This window comes from Carcharhinus amblyrhynchos, chromosome 13 (genome assembly GCF_965287045.1).
Source record: "Carcharhinus amblyrhynchos chromosome 13, sCarAmb.v2.hapA, whole genome shotgun sequence".
Taxonomy (NCBI): domain Eukaryota; kingdom Metazoa; phylum Chordata; class Chondrichthyes; order Carcharhiniformes; family Carcharhinidae; genus Carcharhinus; species Carcharhinus amblyrhynchos.
In genome coordinates this window covers 60,987,652-61,010,451 of record NC_137336.1, presented here as the reverse complement: position 1 = coordinate 61,010,451, position 22,800 = coordinate 60,987,652, and the positions used below count along the sequence as shown (strand labels likewise).

The window sequence follows — 22,800 nt, the reverse complement described above, 5'->3', positions numbered from 1 at the left end:
AATAACCTTCACATTTGAAGGAACAGGTATTATGAACTGAGCCAAGCTGACATGAGATCAAGCCTCCCCACGTGAGGTACAACATGTCCAAATGCAGGGTAAAGCTCCCTTGACTCTGCCTCAAACAAGCAAGATTACTTATTTTCACATCATTGTGATGTTTTCTTATTTCCCACACCAACCATTCTGTGACCCTTGTGAGGAGGACTGTCAACTTAGGTACATTTCTGTGCTGTGTAGGAACTTGAGTGGCACTGACCCTTCAATCAGACCGAGTGAAATTTCATTCCGCAATCTGGCATGTTTGTACAAGGTTCCAGAGGTGAAGACCAGTGTGTACCACAATAAGGTACATTCCCAAAGAGGTATATCGCCAATTCAGCATTTTAACCATACATGGTTATCTTAACTTAATATTTAATAATCACCTTTGCCTCCCGTTCTGCATCCAGGATACCTCCTGTCTGCTCCTGAAGTAGTGCATAAGCCCTCTGGAGTGCTTGATATTCCCTCGTTAATTGTCTGAAACGGAGCTCCGATTCTTCAGCTGCCAGACTCTTATTGAGAACAAAAAGTGAATTAACCTCGTGAAGATGATAACCTTTAAACTCTAGTGCATATTGAAAAAAAAATCAGTTAAAAGAAGTAATCATTTTGCATTTTACAGTTACATAGACTAGGTGCTTCATGCATATTCCTTATATTCTGTTTACACTGGAGTTCTCCATACAGGAACATAAAATCAATAACACGATCAGAGAATCTCACAATAATACAGCACAAGGCCATTCCGTCCATCATGCTGTGTCATTCTTTGGAAAAACTATCCAATCTGTTCTAATCCCCTCTTCATTTCCCATTGACCTGTCGGTATCTATTGAGTCATAGTGGTCTACAGCACAGAAAAAGGCCCTTTGGCCCACTGCGCCTGTGCCAGTCAAAGACAAACCACCCAGCTATTCTAATCTCATTCTTGAGCACTTGGTCCATAGCCTTGTATGCCTTGGGATCGTAGTGCACATCTAAATAACTCTTAAAATGTTATGAGGTCTCTAACTACACCAATAAATATTTGTACAATACTTGCAAGGAACTATGTGATCGTCGACTGTGAAAATGTTTCCTTAATGCGCTTCTGGTTCTTTGCAAAACAGTATTGTCTGATTACTGACCCATCTGTCAATGGAACAGTTTCCCGTTAGTTACACATGTATTTTTAACAACCTTCTTAACTTGGTCTGCTACCTTCAAAATTTAACCCCAGATCTCTCCATTTCTGTACCCATTTTAAAACTGCACCATTTCATTTATGTTGCATCTCCTCATTTTGCTGCAAAGAGGAAATTACTTCACGCTCCTCTGCAATAAGCTTCACCCATTTTACCAGTCTGTCTACGTCCTCCTGAGGTCTGCTAGTTTTTTGACACAGACGGAACCATATTGAAAATCAGTGCAAAATCAGTTTTTACATACACTAGCATGTATGTAAAAGGCCTAGGGTTGTTCCATGTATTGTTTGTGTGATGGGGAGTTGTCTTTTCCTGACTGCAAGTCAGGCTGCTGTCAGCAGCCACTGGGCTGTTCCATGGGGTGTGGCCTTTACTGAGGTCTTTACTGTGGCCTTTACTGCTGGTCCGGCTGCTGTGTGCAAACATTGGGCTCTTCCACTTTTTTGGCTGTGGGCTGTAGTGAGAGACTGGACTGAGTGTTGGGGTTTTAGGAAGAGGTGGGCGACATGCACCACGTGCTGCTTGAGGGATCATCAGTTCAGACAGCTGGTGCTCCTAGAAGGGGTGCTCTGGTTAACGTAGACACTCATACTGCATGTACTGTGCAGTGAATGGGAACCCATTTTGTGTTAATGGGGAGTCAGTCCCTGCCCCGTGTCCCTGGCCTGCAGCACATCCCTGGAAGGGAATGCTGTAGTTGCATGGTAATGGCTCAAAGGTGTGCAGTGACAGTGCCCTCACCCCAAACTGCATGCTCTCTCTGCCTGCCATGCTCATGGTGCAACCTAATCAAGTGACGCACGGCACCACAGATTGTGTCATGGTGTCCACAAGTGAGAGAACTGGATTCCATTGAGGGATTGGGTGTGGTGAGGGAGTGGGGCGAGAGGGAGGGGGAGGTGGTTTGTAACAAGATGTTGATGACTCCAGCGCGGTATTGTGGAGCTGATGTCACATCTTCGTTAGATCAGGTAAGAGCAGTAGATTTCATTCCCTAATGGAATCGGGTAAACCAACTGGGTTTCTGCAACAATCCTGAAACGTGACAGGCATATTGGGTGGAATTGACACTAGTTCAGATTGCTGGTTGAGTAGCATATAAAAAATCCATTTGTTCATCATTTACTATTTTCAGTTTTGATGAGGGGCTTTATGTCTTGAACATTAAAGTATCTATTCTTGCCACTAATTCTGACTGATGTAATTGCTGTTTTACTTTCCCAGGCCAATGTCCTTCTGTAATGTCCAATGTGGAACTATCTGTACAAAAGTAATCTATCCTGTACTTATTATTCACAACATCTGCAACTCACATCTATTAGCAATGGGCTGGCATTGGTAATGGAGCACAAGAACGGAATGAGTTCATTCTGGGGGCACCAATTTGCCGATATTTTGGAGGAGATATTCTCTGTCTCATGAAAGCTTCGTAGGAGGATAAGAGGATGAAAAAGAGGAAGGCTGAAAATCCAATAGGAATCACAGAAATCTGTCAGCAGATAGCCCAATCCTGCTTCACCTCCGGCCTGAGAATATTTAATTTATTTGGCAATGTGCAGTCCTGAGACCAAGTGATTAACTTATGTGGGATTTAATTGCCGAGTTAACATAATGAGCATGTTTTCTACTAAACTCAGAGATAAGCCAACTGGCTTTCTGTGTTTGTATTTTGCTGTCCATTTATGGTAAATACACAATGTAAACTCATCCCGGCCCTTCCCTAGTACACACACAATCATGATGAGCTCTGGGAAAAAAAAACTGCAAGATGATAAAGACTTCTGACTGAGATGCTGAATATATACTGACACACTGAGTAGATTCATTATTTCAGGCGTTCAAAGCAAGGCAAAAATCATCAGACAGCAAATGTCAGGAACTGATGATATTTGACAATGATAATGCTGATTCCCTTCTTTAGATAGGAGTCCATCAACTCACTAATTAATAGCGAGTGCAACAGTGGCAGCAGATGCGACACAAAATCCTGTGATTAACAAGAGAACAAAAGAATGCAGAGAAGCTGATCGTGCCTGATGGGAGATTGGGATCAGCTATACTATTTCTACACGTACTGAGATGAATAGTTGCTGCATCCTTTATCTCATAGTCTGAAATTTGTCTCTTTGGAAAGCGAATACTTACTTTTAATTCTATTTATTCTCTCTGAGCTCTTGTGCATAACATAGCAGCGAAAATCAAAAGAAGAATCTATAATAGAGGCGGGTACAATATTATCTTTTAAAAAGCATTTAGATAGTTACATGGATACGATAGGTATAGAGGGATATGGGCTAAATGTGGGCAATTGGGATTAGCGTAGGGGTTTCTAAAAAGGGAGGCATGGACCAGTTGGGCTGAAGGGCTTGTTTCCATGCTGTAAACGTCTATGATTCTAAGAGGAACTGTGTTGCCTCTGACATATGATACTATTGTACTAATTGAGATTGTGTGTGTTTTGGGCCATATGCTTCAGACTCAAATTAAGTAGTTAATGATACTTAACCATTTTCAGCAGAACAGTGTATTCAGAATGATGAGAAATCAGAGGAAATATTGGAATCTGATACGTGATAGGGCAAGATCAATGAGGACAATAAAGGGCTGAGGAGGAAGATGCTCCAGTTTGACTCAGTTAGAATTAATTGTCCACAATATTTTCAAAATCATACGCTGAAATTTTCTGGCCCTGTCCGCTGGTTGGATCTTCCGGGCCTGCCGATGGCAACTGTCTGCAATGTGTTTCCTGGTGGCAGAGGGTACACGGGCATGCAAAATCCCATGGACATTGGTGGGACCAGAAGATCCCACTGCTGGAAAATGTGCTGTGGATTCTTCCTGTAATCTGTCAGAGCTCTCCAACTGGGATGTCTTTTTGCCACACTCTGGTGGGGCAAGGCCGGATGGAGCCGGTAACATTGGCTCCACAAGAGATCAGGGAACCTCCTTGATTTACGCTAAAAAGAAATTACCTTCCCCACAATCCCTTGCACATTCACAGGGAACTCCCTCACAAGAACGAGGGCAGTCACCCCCAACAAGTAATAGGTGCCAGTAATAGGGTGCCTCCCCACCTGCCCCCACCACACAGGCACCAGCTCCACTCCCTCCCCCTCCACACAGAAGGGCAACCCCCCCCTCCCAATGGGACACCCCAGACATTCCACCCTGGCTCTACCACTATGAAATTGCCAGGTTGCCAGGGCATATCCCTTTCCCCTGGGACTATAATGATCTTTGCGGAATGTGGAAAATTTAAAAATGAGAATGCACCAGTGAGAATCCCATTTCCCAAATCCCATGAAATTTTGGGGCTACGTTTACGCTGATGGCTAACAGGACTCAATATCACCTCTACTGTCTCCACAGTTTTTAAGGCAACAGACAGAAATTAATTGACAATTTTTAAAGCACATTCACTAGTTCTGGATGTTCCAAAGCAGTTTAAAACTTCACTACTTACCAACAAGACAGAACAGGGATGGCAGGGTGGCACAGTGGTTAGCACTGCTGCTTTACTGCTCCAGGGACCTGGGTTCAATTCTAGCCTCGGGTCACCGCCTGTGTGGGTTTTCTCCGGATGCTCCGGTTTCCTCCCACAGTCCAAAGATGTGCGGCTTAGGTTGATTGGCCATACTAAATTGATTCTAGTGTCAGGGGGTTTAGCAGGGTAACTATGTGGTGCTGAAGGAATAGGACCGGGTGGGATTGTGGTCGGTGCAGATTCAATGGGCTGAATGGCCTCCTTCTGTACTGTAGGGATTCTATGAGGTGAACATGACATTGGATGATAACAGCAATGAAATAAGTGCAATTAAATGGAGATATATTGAATAAACCAATCAAACTCAAAGATGATAAAATCCCTGATCCTGATGCATTGTAACCATGCATTTTTTTTAAAAATCTAGGGAAAGGAGTGGAGAGGATTTTTTAATAACTCCTTTAAAAAAGTTGCAACGTCAGAGGCCTAGGGGATAGCTAACATAGCACCTGTATTTAAGAAGGGGGAGAAAGCATGCCCAGGGAATTATAAACCAACATTCATGGTAGGAAAAGTCATAGAATGCTAACTAAAGGGGAGAATAGAATACCAATCAGAAACAAAAAAAAATGAATGGGCAACATGGATTTCAAATCGGATTTCAAAAACTGCTTGAATTCTTTAAAAGGGAGGGTATACAGTGAGAATGTAGTCTGAATTTCGTTTACCTAGACTTTCAAAAACACCATCGATGAAATGGCCCACAACAGACTAATGAAAAGGATTGGAGAATGCAGAGTTAGGACCAAGTGACAGAATGGATTGCTTATTGACTTCAAGATAGAAAGCAGGAAATGAGAGTAAAAGGTAGATTTCAGATGGCAGAAGGTGGGAACCAATGTTCCACAAGAATCAATGCTTTTCACATTTTATATTGGTGGCTTGGACTTTGGCTCAAAAACACAATTTCTACAGTTGCAGAAGGCACCGAATTAGGATAGTGTGATGTTGCACGGTCAGGCTACGATATAGGGACACAGAGTAGGAAACCAGAAGACCAAGTCAAATCAATAAACAATTAAATAACACACATGAAGGCATGTAGCCAAGTTCATGGAAAGAGGTAAAGTTTTCAAGACACATTCTCATACAATCTGTAGCAGGTTCCAAGGCAGATTTGCAGTCCAGTCCTGGTCATAATTCTCAAAGCACACAGCAAGTTTCACACAGAAAGTAGTTCTCACAGGAATCCAATGCCCTCCTCACTTTCACTCTAATATTTCCGGCTCCCTTTTTACTATTGCTCGGAGATCTACTTGTTTACTCTACCTAAGGGTTCTCGTGAAGATAAAAAATTCTCTCCATTGTATCAATAGCTTTTGTGACTTTTCCTTCATCAATCTCCAGAGTAACTAAAGTGTGATCCATACAGTGGTCCATTGCATACAAAAGTGTAGCGACCTGCTCACAGAGCAAAATCAAGTGATTCACTGTATCACTTGGGCCATTCTTCAGCCTGATTTAGGCACGTGACTGTGTCAAAGCACTCCTGTAGAGATGGAGATGTCATCCTTTTACCATTTGCCACCATGTTATTGTGTTGTCGGATTGGAGTAAGTTCAATAGCTCCCAAAGACTGTTAGTGGCAAACACTGACTTTACCGTAACAGATTTACAGTTATGTGTGCAATCCCTTCGCACCAGTTTCTTCCCATGTTGCTTTCTGCTGTCCAATCACATCAGTAAATGTCACTTCATTCTATGACGCCACAGTTAAACCTTTGTGGGACTTAGTACAAGAACTTCCATTAAACTGCACCATCAACAGGCAGTCATAATTTCAGATGCAGTCAGGTATCAGTGCACAGCATATAAAAGTAAATTCATTGCCTTAGTATCCACATAAAAAGTGAGACTTAAGGAGCCATAGTCAAGGAGTTCAATAAAATTTTGGGGAGCAGCAGTCATGACCTTTACCAGCTGAGATTATAGCAATACATAAAAGATAGCTATATATGTGCACTGTAGAAACAAGGCAAAAAATCTTTGACACCGACAATAATAATCCAAGCCACTTCACAGGAGCACTATCGGACAAAATTTGGCATTGAGCATTTAAAGAGGTCAGATGACCCAAAGCTTGATCAAAGAGGTTGTTTTAAGCAACATTTCAAAGGAGAAAAGAGAGACAGAGAGTCAGAGAAATTTAGGGAGAGAATTTCAGAGTATAGGTCCTGGGCAACTGAAGGTGCAGCCATCAATGGTGAAGTGATGAAAATTGGGAATACTCTGGAGGCCAACACTGGAGGAAGTCTTTTGGCTCAGTGGGTAAGTTTAGTTTATTTATTAATGTCACAAGTAGGCTTACATTAACACTGCAATGAAGTTACTATGAAAATCCCCTCATCGTGATATTCCAGCATTGGAAGCATCTCTGCCTCTGAGCCAGAAACTTTAGGTTTGGGTCCCGTTCCGGGACTTGGTGGTCAAAGAAGATGCATTCCTAACACCATCAAGCTGGTTAAGTGTGCCAAACTGCATATTCCTCCAAACATGCCGATGGCTGGCAATGAGAGCAGGAGAGATCCCTGATCAGCTAGGCTTGATATGGAGTGGTGCTTCTCCAGCGATAAGTCCCTGATGACAGATGACCAACCTGTTCCAGAAATTATTAGCTATGGAAACATGCAAAAGTCTGCCTTGAGTGCCATTAGGTGAGGGAAGAGAATTGGAATTGGAACCAATATCTTTTAACTTTAAGTTTATTTATTAGTGTCACAAATAGGTTTAAATCAGCACTGCAACTAAGTTACTGTGAAAATCCTCTAGTCACCATACTCCAGTGTCTGTTCGGGTACACTGGGGGGAGAATTTAGCATGGCCAATGCACCTAATCACACATCTTGGGCTGTGGAAATAAATGAGAGCACCTGTAGGAAAGCCACACAGGCACAGGGAGAATGTGCAAACTCTGCTCAAACAGTGACCCAAGCCAGGAATTCAACCCAGGCCCCTGGTGCTGTGAGACAACAGTGCTAATCACTGTGCCATTGTGTTACCCATATCTTGGAGGTTTGTAAGGCTGGAGAAGATTTAAAAGATAGGGAGGAGAAAGGCGGCATACTTGTTGTCACCTACTCCCTCTACTCTGCCACTGATTATGATTCACTGATACAACCATTATTTTTCTGTCCAATGGACCTTCTTTTCCAGCTCATGCTGCATCAGTAAAACCTTTTCTTACATGTCCTTCCTCATCATTTTCATTCTCTCTTTTCTTTCATTTGCTTGACATCCACTTGCACTTTGAGATGGCTTCATCTGGCATTGAGGTACGCCCTCAAAAAATAAGCAAGTGAGATCAATAACGCTACTTTGAACCTTTTTCGCAAACACAAAATCAAAAACGTGTTTTACTTGTAAAGCGAAGCAGTAGGTGGAATTAACAGCTAACAGGAATTTATGCCTGTATGTGAGCTCTACCTTCTGTTCAATTCTACAATAAAGAGTGGGGGATGGGGAAAAAAGAGGGAGTGACAGAGGGAAAGAGAATGGAAGTGTTTGGAAGAGGGAGAGGGAGAGAAGAGGGAAAAAGAAAGAGGAGATAGAGAGTGGGTGTGTGGAAGAGGGGAAGTAAGGAGAAATGAAAGAGGAATATGACAGGGAAGAAGAAGGGGAGAGGTTCCCATTTTAAATCTGAAAAATTATTGTAATGTTACAATTCTTTTCAGTTCTAATTTTTTCAAGATATATTTTGCAGTCTACAATACTTATGTGTTAAAATGAACTCTTGGGAAAAGCATTTCTGTTTCCAGTGCCTGAGCCTGACCCTATTCAGTAATGTTTGAGATTGGCTCAAATCCAAACAAGCCTGATTGGCTGCGGCTGCCTCTGCGATTGTTTAATCTTTTTTCGCATTGACAAGGGCACCACTAAAGACAGGGCAGAAACAGCAGCAATCAATGCTCTATGAAATACACAGAATCACTGCATCCCAGTTGGAGAAAGCAGACTATTTTTCCACTGAAAATGCTCAGAGCAGAAACTTGGTCCAACATCAATAATGCTGCCTAAGCTCATAATGTGAAGTCAAAACACCAAAACTGCTGGTGATGATGGTTCGCAATGATAAAGGAAAAATGGGCGATGATAATGGAAAGTAAAGATTTCAACAGTTAGGCTCAGATGAGAACAGTTGGAAAAGGGGTTATTTCTTCTTAGCAAGTAGTCGAACTGAAATAAATTCAAAATTGGCCATAACCATAATAATGCTAATTAGAGTTAATTTGGTGAACATATAAAGAAAGGTGAACGTATAAATTTGGCCTGTTTTGGGCGATATTTTCTTTCAAATTCTACTCAACTTGTTATCAGGGACTTAAATTCCATGGAGAGATTAACTGTTAGTTTTGTTCTCCTGAGAGAAAAGAATATTAAAGGGGAGATTTAGTGGAAGTGTTCAAAATTATTTTTTTTTTGTTTTTAATTAGTATCACAAGTAGGCTTACCTTAACACTGCAATGAAGTTACTATGAAATTCCTGTGGTGGCCACACTTCGGTGCCTGTTTGGATATACTGAGGGAGAATTTAGCACAGTCAATGCATCTAACCAGCATGTCTTTCAGACTGTGGGAGGCAACCGGAGCACCCAGAGGAAACCCATGTAGATACAAAGAGAATATGCAGACTCTGCACATGCAGTGACCCGAGCCAGAAATCGAACTCGGATCCCTGGCGCTGTGAGGCAGCAGTGCTAATAACTGTGACTCAGTTCACTGACAAGAGTGTCAATAACCAGAGAATACCGATTTAAGGTAATTGCTAGCAGGTGGGAGGTGAGGAGGCTTTCTTAAACAATGTGCTATCGTGATCTGGAAAGCATATCCTGAAAGGCTGTTGAAAGCACATTCATTGTTGGGCGTTTTGGGGGTGGGGGGGGGGGGGTGCATGTTGGCTCAGAGCTCCAGGGACCTGGGTTCAATTCCTGGCTTGGGTAACTGTCTGTGTGAAGTTTGCATGTTTTCCCCACGTCTGCATGGGTTTCCTCCAGGTGCTCCAGTTTTCTTTCACAGTCCAAAGGTGTGCGGGTTACGTGTATTGGCCATGCTTAATTGCTGCTTAATGTCCCGGATGCATAGTTAGAGAGATTAGCAGCGTAATTATGTGGGATTATGGGGATAGGACTTGGTGGGATTGTCAGTGCAGACTCAATGGGCTGAACGGTCTCCTTCTGCAATGTAGGGTATCTATGCTTCTATGATTTCAAAAATAAATTGGATATACACTCCAAAAGGGAAATGGCTATAAGAAAAGACCAGAGGAGTGGGATTATTTGGATGTATTTTTTCCCCCAAAGGGACAGTGGGTCAAATGGCCTCTTCCTGCACTGTAATATCCTCTGAATCTATGAGTCCATTCAAAAAATGACTGCTTGCAAGGACAGAGTAGTTACGTATTCACTGGTTCAAGAATGCCACCATTTCTTTTATTCTCGGTGACCAAGGAATGGGTGAGTCTTTTGTGAATGAATGCATCTCATGTCTCAATCACTATTCTTTATCTTCCAGGATGAGGTAAGACACAACATGTACCAGGAGGACTTGACCATAAGGTCTCTCCCCTTGAAGAAGTGGTGCTGACAATAATTGGGAGGGCAGTGGTCCATGGCTACAAGCAGAGAGGGAGACATTTCAACTTGAGGTATGTGGCCAGTCCAGCTCCCTTCCATATCCAGTACTATTTCTGATCTATAATTCCTCCAAATGTACCCCCACTCATGTGCTCCATACGCTCTCATTCCGCATATCCTCCTACAATGGTCACACATGCTGCAATCCTAACCTTCACTGCAGAGAAGAGAGTGGGGAAGAAGGCACTGTATTAATTTCTACCATTGTCACAGGCACCAGCACAGGGATTGGCATAACTTAGAATCAAAGGTACAATAGGGATCTTCATTAGCATATTGGGCACAAGTGGGTAGCCTCAAGATAAAGGGGGGGTGGTTTAGAACGGAGTTGAGGAAGAATTTCTTCACTCAAAGGGTGGTGAATCTCTGGAATTCTCTGCCCGTTGAAGTGGTGGAGGCTACCTCGCTAAATATTTTTAAGAAGCGGGTTGATAGGTTTTTGATAAGAGAGGGGATTAAGGGTTATGGGGAGAGGGCGGGAATGTGGAACTGAGCCACGACAGATCAGCCATGATCTTATTGAATGGCGGGGCAGGCTCAAAGGGCTAGATGGCCTACTCCTGCTCCTATTTCTTATGTTCTTATGTAGTCATGCTAGGGTATAGGACCCTCACAGAAAATGGTGTGCAGTCACTTTAATGAGCATTAGGAGACAATGTAATAGGTTAACAGGCTTAATCATACTAGGGATGGCATAGCTAACACCTAATCCTCTTCGCAAATATGTCATCTCTCATGAGAGATGGACGAACTAAGAATTGAACTGAAGTTTTAAATGATGATCCATTAGCTTCATGGTCATTTTTACCAATAATTGCTTTTTTAAAGATTTTCAAGTGTTTAATACTTTTTTGAATACTCAGGCTGCCACAGTGGAATTTGAACTCATGTTCTCTGGAATATTTTCCCAGGCCTCTCAGTTGCTTGTTTGGTAAACACAATTTACTAAACCACCAGACCAATAAATGTGCAAGTGTTTTATCCACAGCTGTCTAATGTGGGGTTTGGGATTGTAAAGAAAACTGGCAGGTTTGTGGTAGAGATCCATTAGTGTTTCTACGTAACTCAAAATGGTGACAATTATTACTTACTCTCCTCCACATAAACAAAGCTGATTTATAATTTATAGCCTGTAGTTGACTCAGAGCTATTACAAAGGTCAGCAATGTTAGGAGTTCAGGTTCCACTTCACAGGCTTCAAATATGAATCAGAAGTTCGGATCTAGCTGAATTCACAGGCAAGTTGTACATGATATGGAGAATAATGAACAGTTAGTAGTATGATAGGGACATTCACTGGGTGATCAGCAGTGGGATGGTTACACAGTTGTCTGGTCAAACAGTTCTGAAACTGGGAACAGAGGTTCAAGCGACTTGTCATTCGGTTGGATCCTCGAGTTTGGAATGCTCTATTCAACCCACAGTCCAGCATTATAAAGCAAACATTTATTCACTTTTCTAGAAAAGAATGGTTTGATCGAGCAGACAGAGCACAAATTCATTAAGGGGAAGTCGTGTTTGACAAATTTATTGGATTTCTATGAGGATGTGACTAGTGCGGTAGACAGAGGGGAACCGGTGGATGTGGTGTTTTTAGATTTCCAAAAGGCGTTTGATAAGGTGCCTCACAAAAGGTTGCTACAGAAGGTACAGGTGCACGGAGTTGGGGGTAAGGTGTTAGCGTGGATAGAAGATTGGCTGTCCAATAGGAAGCAGAGAGTTGGTATCAATGGGTGCTATTCTGGTTGGCGGTTGGTGACTAGTGGAGTGCTGCAGGGATCGGCACTGGGGCCTCAACTGTTTACCTCTTATATAGATGATCTGGAGGAGGGGGCTAAGCGTAGGGTGATGAAATTTGCTGATGACACGAGGATAAGTGGAAAAGCAAATTGTGTGGAGGGTGTGGAAAGTCTGCAGAGCTATCTGGATAGGCTGAGCGAGTGGGCGAGGACCTGGCAGATGGAGCATAATGTTAGCAAATGTGAGGTTATCCACTTTGGCAGAAATAATAGTAGGAGGGATTACTATTTAAAGGGTGAGAAGCTGCAGCATGCTACGGTGCAGAGGGACTTGGGGGTCCTTGTGCACGAGTCACAAAAACCCAATCTGCAGGTGCAGCAGGTGATCAAGAAGGCGAATGGAATGTTGGCCTTTATAGCGAGGGGGATAGAATATAAAAGCAGGGAGGTCTTGCTGCAACTGTACAGGGTACTGGTGAATCCGCAGCTGAGTACTGTGTGCAGTTTTGGTCGCCGCACTTGCGCAAGGATATATTGGCCTTGGAGGGAGTGCAGAGGAGGTTTACTAGGCTGATACCGGAGATGAGGGGGTTGGCCTATGAAGAGAGACTAAATAGACTGGGTCTGTACTCGTTAGAGTTTAGAAGGATGAGGGGGGACCTTATAGAGACGTATAAGATAATGAAGGGGATGGATAGGGTAGATGTAGAGAGATTCTTCCCGCTTAGAAAGGATAGCAGGACTAGAGGACACAGCCTTAAGATGGGGAGGGGGGGGTGGTGGTGGGGCCAGTTTAGATCAGAGTTGAGGAGGAACTTCTTCACTCAAAGGGTGGTGAATCTCTGGAATTCTCTGCCCATTGAAGTGGTGGAGGCTACCTCACTAAATATGTTTAAGTCACGGGTAGATAGGTTTCTGATAGTCAGGGGAATTAAGGGTAATGGGGAGAAGGGGAGAAAGCGGGAAAGCGGAACTGATCCACTTCAGATCAGCCATGATCTTATTAAATGGCGGGGCAGGCTCGAAGGGCTAGACGGCCTACTCCTGCTCTTATTTCTTATGTTATTATGTTCATCTTGATAAAGTAATGTATCCTATGTTATAAGGATCAAACTGAGAAGTTACCCAGGTGATGTAAGACTATAAAAATTCCTTTCCTGAGTTCAGATGTGATTGCGGACTGCAGGAATCATCTGAACAGTGGTTAGCACTGCTGTGTCACAGAATCCAGGGATCCAGGCTTGATTCCCGGCTTGGGTCACTATCTGTGTGGTATCTGCATGTTCTCCCTGTGCCTGCGTGGGTTTCCTCCGGATGCTCTGGTTTCCTCCACAGTCCAAAAGATGTACTGGCCATGCTAAATTCTCCCTCCGTGTACCCAAATAGGTGCTGGAGTGTGGTGACTAGGAGATTTTCACAATAACTTCATTACAGTGTTAATGCAAGCCTACTTGTGACACTAATAAATAAACTCAACTCCAAAGAGGATCAGAGCCTTGATCGCATTGGCAGCACTCCTACTGACAGTGATCCATTACCTGCAAGGTCAGTGATCTTGGTGTAATCAACATGTATAATCAGTCAGGCACTGCACATTTATCAAATGTATCGATACTGTTTCCTACTAGGAAATCATATTACCATTTTACATTTGGGAAAATTTAAAAATATCACAGGGGAAACTTCACAAAGGTCACTTATTGCCAAAGGTTACACATCCTCATAAACCCTCTGATCTAAACTGCACCCCCCCCCGCCTCTTATCTTGAGACTGTGTCCTCTAGTCCTGCTGTCCTTTCTATGGCAATCTGATCCAAAGCTGATAGCCTCATGACAAGTTCTTATCCATCTGTTAGCCTTTACACTCTCTATTATAAATTCTACTGGCACAAAAAAAAATTAAACAAAGTGAAAGAAATGACAGAATCCCATCTGAATGTAGCTATTGGGCATGTAAACATTTAAATAATGCTGATTTCTTTGTTTCCAACGGCCTTATTCCTTGTTTGCTGCTAGAATATATGCTCACAAGCAATATTCAGCTATTTATGTTTTGAATGAGTACAGATTGATTATTAAAAGCACTGGATCAAATGTGAGGAATTATCTCCTTTCAGGCAAATTTTTTTTGTGTTGAAAGGAGAGATGTCAGTGTGTCAGCTTTGAGCATTCCCAATTTAAGACTAGCATCACTAGTGATTAGCACTGCTACCTCACAGTGCAGGGGACCTGGCTTTGATTCCAGCTTGGGTCACTGTCTGTACAGAGTCTGCACATTTTCCCTGTCTGCATGGGTTTCCTCTGGGTGCTCCAGTTTCCTCTGTGCTTGTTACCCAAACACATGCTGGAGTGTGGCAATTAGGGGATTTTCAAAGTAACATCAGTGCAGTTTTAATGTAAGCCTATTTGTGACACTAATAAATAAATTTAAACTATATCAGTTGGATGAAATGTCTATACTTTTCTATTAAGCAATTCAAGGCACAATAAGCACCAGATAAAGAGTAAAGTTTCCATTCCTCACCCATTCCTCAGAAGAAGTACAAATGGAAAAATAGTTACCACTGGCCCTGATTCATGTGAATTGTTCTGTCTTAGTTTCCAGAAGTTTGAAATAATCATATTATTTTCCACAGATACAGGGGCTGACATCAAAAGCATTCCTCAGATCTCACCAAGTTAGTTAGGTACACTAGCTTTAGTACAGTAGTGAGTGATGTGGCATCATGGATATTTAGGTGTACACTAGCATAATAACATAGTCCCTAAATGGCCTTGAACACAACTACATTGCAACATCACCAAAGGTACATTTCCAACAGCCCTGTGAGATTCTTCAACTTTCCAACCCCTGACCATTTTAGTCCTCCTGAAATTATCATCTTGTGCTTTCTGGTTGAACGTAACAAACTCACCTCATGTAGATTAGTCACAGGCAGCAGAAAGAGGGCACTTTCAGCTCAGCTCCAGAGGTGAATAGGCACTTGTTCTGTAATATATCATGCCTCCAATCCTCAGATTTTGCATCAATATACAACAATAGCTAAATATGCCTCTTTGAAAGATTACTGATTTACCAAAATAAAAGTTAGGACCAGCTCAGTTTATTGAATTCATTTCTGTACCACTCAATATCACCCTTCCTGCATTTCAATAAACTCCTATTACCATCACATGTACAATTGCTGCAAACTTTTAAAAACATTTCTTTCATCCCCTTGGCATTGATGACTCCTATTGACTTGTGTCATCCACTCACTTCATTCAAATCATCCTCTGGTGTTGCTGGTGTCCTGTCTGTTCTGTAGGAGGCCAAGGAGGATGTTTCCGAATCCATTGATTCCTCATCAAATCCAAAACACGTTTCTACCACATGTCTCTGTGAGTGGAGGAGAAAAGAGGGAAAAAAACTACTACTCTCGAATGCACAATTTCCTTGGGCTATCAGAGTTGGATATCTCGATATGTTCTACTGGCACACTTGGATGATGGGTGTTGTGGAGTGGTTGTAGATGAGCTACACTGGATGTGTGTGAGTGACACAAGAGAGATGAGCGTGACATATTGGGACAACAAAATATCTTCTGGTAGGATTACTACAAGCAGTACCAGTTTCTGGCACATGAGATTTCATGTGGGATTTATCCATCTAAATGTGATGGCAAGATTTTGAGTTTTGAATCAGGGCCCAGAACTCAGGGTCAAATTGGAATTGCAAGCCTGTACCATGTAAAAAAACAGCCAACTGACAGTGATTTTTCCCAAATTTGCCAATTACCGGCTAGAGGGCTGACTCACTGTTCAATTCAGATCAGCGAGTGGGTTCTTTCAGTTGGAGAAGTTTCATATGAAGCCTTCATTTTTAGGTAGCCTCATTGCAACTTTTTAAACTTTCATTTTAAAAAGTGGACTCAAGCAAACCAGTCTTCCATTGTTAGGGGTGTCCCTCCACAGGGCAGCCTGTGGTCACAGCTGTGGCTGGACAGGCAGGAAAAGTTTCAAAACCTGCCCAGAGTACTGGTCACAACGCCCCTGCCCACTGCACACACCAATCTGCCACCAGGAGTCCATGTCCAGGCAGCAGATCTGGTCCCTGATATCTCAAGGGTAGGGAGGTGGGGAGAGAAAAAAGTCCAAGGACAGGATGATATTGGCAAAGCAACACATCAATTGGAGTTGCAAAGTTTCGCACCCACATGTTCCACACTTGCCCAATATGCGGTTGAAAATTCAGCCCCTTTTTTACGGGCATTTCTGTAAATGTGCTGTAATTATGAACAAAAATGTGATTGCATATCTATAATTAATTTCAATTTTTCCCCCATCCTTTTATTTTCGGTGAGCCTACATCCTTCGATGAATTCCAGAGGGGGAATGAGTCGGAGAATAAAGCTTTGTACATTTCCTGGGAGAGAATTAGATTGTCTCCTTTAAACAAGTCAGTATAATAAGCTTCAGGAATTAAAAAAAAACACCCTTAGCACTGTGCCACCCGGTATTAATTACCTTGATATGCTTTGTACTTCGTTTGTGTCTCTTACGACGAAGCAATCGTTCTCGGTCCTAAGAATAGGGAAGAGTCACAAGACTGAAATTCGGTGCGTTACAGAAAACCCCGCTGAAACAACTGCGTCATATATTAAAAAAGATTAATCGATAGTCTCAGCATATGGGGGCTCCTCCCCGTACGAACAATTCATTTATCACACAGTGAATTCCATACACAATACAATGTTCTGTTTATAGAGAAATAAAAATGATTAACAAAGCCCATATGCACATGCATGGCCTTTACAAGTATTGCTAGACATAGCAGTAAAAATACGCTTCTGCCTTTTATTCATTGCTACACTTATGGCTGCTCAGGATGCTGGCGAGTTCTGCAGTGACTAAGCCTGAAGGTGCAAATCTAATTAATTTCCACGCGGAATTTTCAAGTCAGTCAGATATTTAAAGATGTCAAAAATATACATGCCTTCAGTAATCTTCCTAATTGCTCCACAGTATTGATTCCTACTTAATATAAAGGATGATTCTGTTTTCATCATAACACGCAGCACTTTTTATTGTTGGTCACGGCCCCACTACTCTGCAAAGAGGACTGCATACCTTGCCTCCAATCAGTGCAAGCAGCCCTTCCCTCGAAATAGAAAAGCTATTTTTACCATTCAAAATATCTAGACTCATCGTCAAAATTACAGCAGCTAGGTAGACTGACTGAGAATCTGTCAATTATTCAAATTTAAGAAATGTGCCAACTGAAAAGACCTTTTACAAACACATCATACTTTTCCTTTCTGCCACAACAGAGGGCAGCACAGTGGCACAGTAGTTAACACTGCTGCCTGACAGCGCCAGGGACCTGAGTTCAATTCCAGTCTTGGGTAACTGTCTGTGTGGAGTTTGCACGTTTTCCCTGTGGGTTTTGTCTGGGTGCTCCAGTTTCCTCCCACAGTCCAAAGATGTGCAGGTTAAGTTGACTGGCCATGCTCAATTAGTGTGTCAGGGATGTTGGCATGGTAAATGTAGGGGTTACAGGAATTGGGCCTGGGTGGGATTATTGTCAGTGCAGCTCAATGGCCTCTTTCTGCACTGTAGGAATTCTATGATTCTATGAACAATCATGGATCTTTATTCTTGCAGAACCCCCACAATCTCATATCTGAACCCCTTAGATCCCAACTCCCTATTTCTGAAGATCAGAATTGTTTATATAGTGATGGTGTGTCCCAAGGCGATTTATGGAATCCATAGAATCCCACTGGAGGTCATTCAGCCAATCGAGTCTGCACTGACTCTCTGAAAGAGCATAACACCCAGGCCTTCCCCTCCGCTCTAACCCTGTAACCCCACACATTTATCATGGCTAATCCTACATACCTTTGGACACTAAGCAGCAATTTAGCATGGCCAATCCACCTAAACTGCACATCTTTGGATTGTGGGAGGAAACCAGACCACCAGGAGGAAACTCATGCAACCACAGGTAAAACATTCAAACTCAAACAGATAGTCAACCAAGGCTGGAATTGAACCCAGGTCCCTGGTGCTGAGGCAGCAGATATCCACTGTACCACCTTGTCTCAGGTTGGGGATTGAGGAGGAGTGTGAGGTGACAGAATTTATTAAAGGGTAGACATATTGAACACAACACTGCCAATCCCATCAAGAGACTTGGAAGTCACCTCAAGTGCAAGTGTAGTGGAAGTTTTAAAGGTTTCAATATATGACATACAAATTAAGAGCAGAAGTAGGCTATTCGGCCAACATTAAACAAGGTCACAGCTGATCTAATTGTGGCCTTAACTCTACATTCCAACCACCCTGATAACTCTGTACTCCCCTGTTAGTCAAGAATCTACCTACCACTGCCGTAAAAAAAAATTCAATGAATCTGTCTCCAACATTCTCTGGGGAAGAGAGCTCCAAAGACTCATGACCCTTGGAGAGAAGACATTTCTTCGCATCTCTGTAGTAGATGGGAGACCCTTTATCTTTAAACTGTGTCCCCTACTCTTTAGTCTCTCCCAAAGGGTAACATTCTTTCAGCATCCACCCTGTCGAGTGGTTGTTGGGATATTGAAATGTTCAAATGTTGGGATTTTAATTTTATTTCATTGAAACTTAATTTAATTTAAATTTGAAACTGCATCTATAAAACACTCAAAAATGACAACTATGTTGTGGGAAGAAAAACAAATCAAGGTTTAATTCATTCAAATACAATTCTTTCATCTATGGCATTAACTACTTAAAAATAAACAGCTTAAAGTAACCATTAAAATCATAGGTCAAGAAATTCACTGGAGCACATTAAGCATTCAAGTATTATTCTTCACACAATGACATTTTAAGAACTGATACTGGAATAAAGCTCTCCATTCTATTGAAAGGTCACTGAGGAATGCTCTGTACTCATGTTTACAAAGCAAGTACAAGGAAGGAAAATCCCTTCAAGGTTTTACTGTCCTTGAAAATATTTATTGCAATGATTAATAAATGTCCTTTGATGACATTTGTGTTATAACATCAACTCTTAATGTACATAAAATATGTGCTGCAGCTTCTTTTAATATGTTATACGTATCATTTGGAACAATAATTCATTTGTGTACAGAGTTTGAATGCAATAAAAATGTCTGGAATTAAGAATCTATTGATAATCGTCGTCAATTGTCAGAAAAACCCATCTGGTTCAACAAATGTCCTTTAGGGAAGGAGATCTGACTGATGTCTTTATTGGCCTGGCCTACACGTTACACTGAGCCACATCAATATGGTTAACTCTCAACCGGCCTTTGAAATGGCCTAGCAAGCCACTCAGTTCAAGGGCAATTAGGAATGGGTAATAAATGCTGGCCAGCCAGCAACGCCCATGTCCCATGACTGAATAAAAAAGAAGAGTGGGAGGATAAAAATTTGACAAACTGCTCTATGTGCTCAACGTGGTCTACGTCAAAGAGGCAGGAGGTGCTGGCTGAGGGCCCATGAGTTTTCCTGAGCAACAGGAACTTGTGTCACTGCCAAGTCATGATTGCGTGGCACCTGATAGCTGACGAAAAGTGGGCACTGATGGCAGGCTATGGAGGCAGAGATGTGGCCAGCAACATGGCCAGGAAGAGAGCTGAGGATGTTTATTCTACACTGTGTGGCAGGGTGGGGGGGGGGGTAGGTGCTCTCAGCAATAAAGAAACAATGATGCAGTATAATAACATCACAAGTAACAGAGAGATTCAGAGGACTCACCCTCGTCAGGTCATCAATGATGTTCTGCTGTTCAAGAACCTGAAGCTTTAAAAATTCCACTTCTTGTTCTTCATGAGCTTGGTCGAGATCATTTAAGGAGCGTAATTTTTTCAAGGGTGGATGACAGCTGATCTTCTCTTTCTGCAGAAGGAGAGAGATGTTTTGAAAAGGCATGAGTAAAAAGAAAGTGGTAACATGTGATCCTTTGGGAGGCTAGCTTTGCCTTGCTTCGAGGAAATGATCCTGTTGTATTACTTAGGCAGCAATCAGAATGTAATTACAGACCACTGTGCATCATCGCAATGAGTTATCTTTCACTCAGGCCAGACACTACTTTAAGAAACCAAATCTAAAGTGCCATGTGCCATTTACATCACCCATTAATTTTGTTACTTCTGCTTTATTTCACCTCTCTCCAGCTTCTCTTCCAACTGTGTCTCACAATAGTGAGTTGGCTGATGCCAACTTAACTGGAAGCTCGCAGATATATGGGCTGGAATTCTCCGACTATTCATGCCAGTGGGATTCTCTGGTCCCTCTGGCGGTGCACCTCTGTTGCGGGTTTCCTGAAGGCATGGAGTGGCTTCAATGCGAATTCCCATTGACAGTGGTGGGACCAGAGGATCCCACCATCAGCAAACAGCACACTGCCTCCTACCTCCAGCTATTCAGGCAGGTTCAACAATCAAGCACAGTGCCACACAATCACTGGCTTTACTATCTCTCTTTGCCCATAACGTAAGGGGGAAGCAGAAGATATCCCCACAGGTGACTCTGCAAATCTATGCCCTGAGTGCCCTCAAGGGTCCTACCCATTAATGAATTGGAGCCAATGCAGCCCATGGCACAGCAGAGTCTGTCCAGGATATAGTGAGCAATAGCCCTATACCCCTGTTTAACTCTCACCTCAACTTCATCTGAGATGTGGTATTAAGGGGAGATTGAAGATGGTCTGACTATGGAATTCCTGCTTTCCTCCCCACTCCATTTCTCTCTTCCTCCTCCCCCCGCTTGTCTGCTTTTAGATGCAGAATAGCTGTCACCAGGAGAGCCTCAGCAGAGGGAAGAGAAAAAGGAAGGCCACCCCATCAAAGTGGTGAGGAAGCATCATCACTTAATCTTATATGCACAGCCAGCAGCTTAAATGTTGGCAGTAAGAGAACATTAGAGGCTAATATAGACTTGCAATTAGTATATAGTGAGTCAACAGGCACAAGTGGTCTGCAAGTAGGCCAGCTCCCCAAATGGCAAGGTCATGGATGAACGCTGCTGCAAGGGCTAAGAAAAGGTCTTCATGGGGCAGCGGATAGCAGATAGATGATGATGGTGATGCGAGAGGAGATGCTTGGTGCTGTCAGGTAGACTGTATGCCAAGGAGAATGGAGTCCAGCTCCAATCTGGGAGACACAGAGCGTGGAGCCCATTCTTTCCAGCATTAAGTTGGTGGTGACCTTTTTGACAGCACATTTAAATTGACCCATGGTGCAATTTCTGGTAGCCTCTGTCTCAGCTTCCACTACAAATCTGGCAGAACTCCTGCAACCTTTCAGTGCTGCAGTGGAAGCTCAGATGGAGGTCATGAGGTCCACGGTTGTTGCCATGAAGATTCAGACAGTTGCCATCTTAGCTGCATATCTTTGTACTCATAGGGGCTTGCAGGCTGTAAAGGTGGTTTAGCAATCTGTGCCCCAGCAGATTATGAGGATGGTTAAAGTACCAGCTAGGGAAGTGGTAGTCACTCCATGGAGCTCTGCAGTCCTCTCTCAGGATACCTCCAACTATTGCCACACTGCCAGTATCCTCATTTCAGTCTGGCAGCTAGCCAGCCCAATCTGCAGCTTCCACCCATGCCATGTGGTGCAATTTGAAGTAAGTCCTCCAATGATAAAACTACATGTGGTGTACACATGGTCTTCCCCATTGAAAGTCATCAGTCTTCTACTAGTCATGCTATAGTCACTGGGGTAGCACAGCAGAGGAGCACGAGGACAAAGGCATCTATATGACTGGTACTAAAAGAACACACAAGGTCCATTGGCATGATTGGATATGTTGTTGGTTAAAGATGTTTTATGAAGGTTTCCACTTGTGACTTTTATTACTGAATGGTTGGCACAATGGTTAGCACTTCTGCCTCACAGTGCCAGAGACCTAGGTTCGATTCTTGGCTTGGGTCAGTGTCTGTGAGGAGTTTGCACATTCTCTCCATGTCTGCACGAATTTCCTCTGGGTGTTCGGTTTCCTCCCACAGTCCAAAAGATGTGCTGGTTAGGTGCATTGGCCATGCTAAATTCTATCTCAGTGTACCAAACAGGTGCTGGAGTGTGGTGAATAGGGGGCTTTCACAGTAGCTTCACTGCAGTGTTAATGTAAGCCTATTTGTGACACTAATAATAAATAAACTTTAAACTTGAAAATTGGCCAAGTGAACATTGTGGTGAGGAGTCTGAAATGGATGTCATAATGGGAAATGGAAGGGTCCATGTTAGCATGGTGATGCTTTGAAGCTTCATATCTCTCTCACTCAGTCCAGTTGCAAGGAGTTATTGTTGCCTGATCCCTGCCTCCTCCTTTTTCTTCTCCTCCTGAGGTAGCCTTCAGATGCGAAGAGCTAATGGCTGCCTCTTCAGAATGACCGGTTGTGGAGTGTGCAGCTACCAAGGCACACTGTGAGGTCCTCTTTGGCCTGCACGGTAAAGATCCCTTCCAGCAACCCAGGCAAAAGAAGCACTGCCTGAGGAGATCAACTGCCTATTCCATAATGTTATGCATGACTCTCTGGTTTTTTTTATATGCCTGTTCTGCTCAAGGGGTGGGATGTAGAGGAGCAGCCAGCCTTGAGAATGGTGGACAGGACAGAAGCATTATGACTGCTGGGATTGTAGGTATTCTCTAAGATGAAGGTCTGGGTG

At 42.9% G+C, this 22,800-nt stretch overlaps 1 protein-coding gene across 1 annotated transcript in view; it reads right to left on the bottom strand.

Moving 5' to 3' along the window:
* Window positions 1-22,800, bottom strand: part of LOC145351944 (janus kinase and microtubule-interacting protein 2-like) — a 246,928-nt gene that overhangs the window by 56,465 nt on the left and 167,663 nt on the right. Inside the window, 4 exon segments of the mRNA XM_080201752.1 lie at window positions 429-557; window positions 15,402-15,521; window positions 16,649-16,705; window positions 19,889-20,029. Of these exon segments, the coding sequence (XP_080057878.1) occupies window positions 429-557; window positions 15,402-15,521; window positions 16,649-16,705; window positions 19,889-20,029 (447 nt within the window).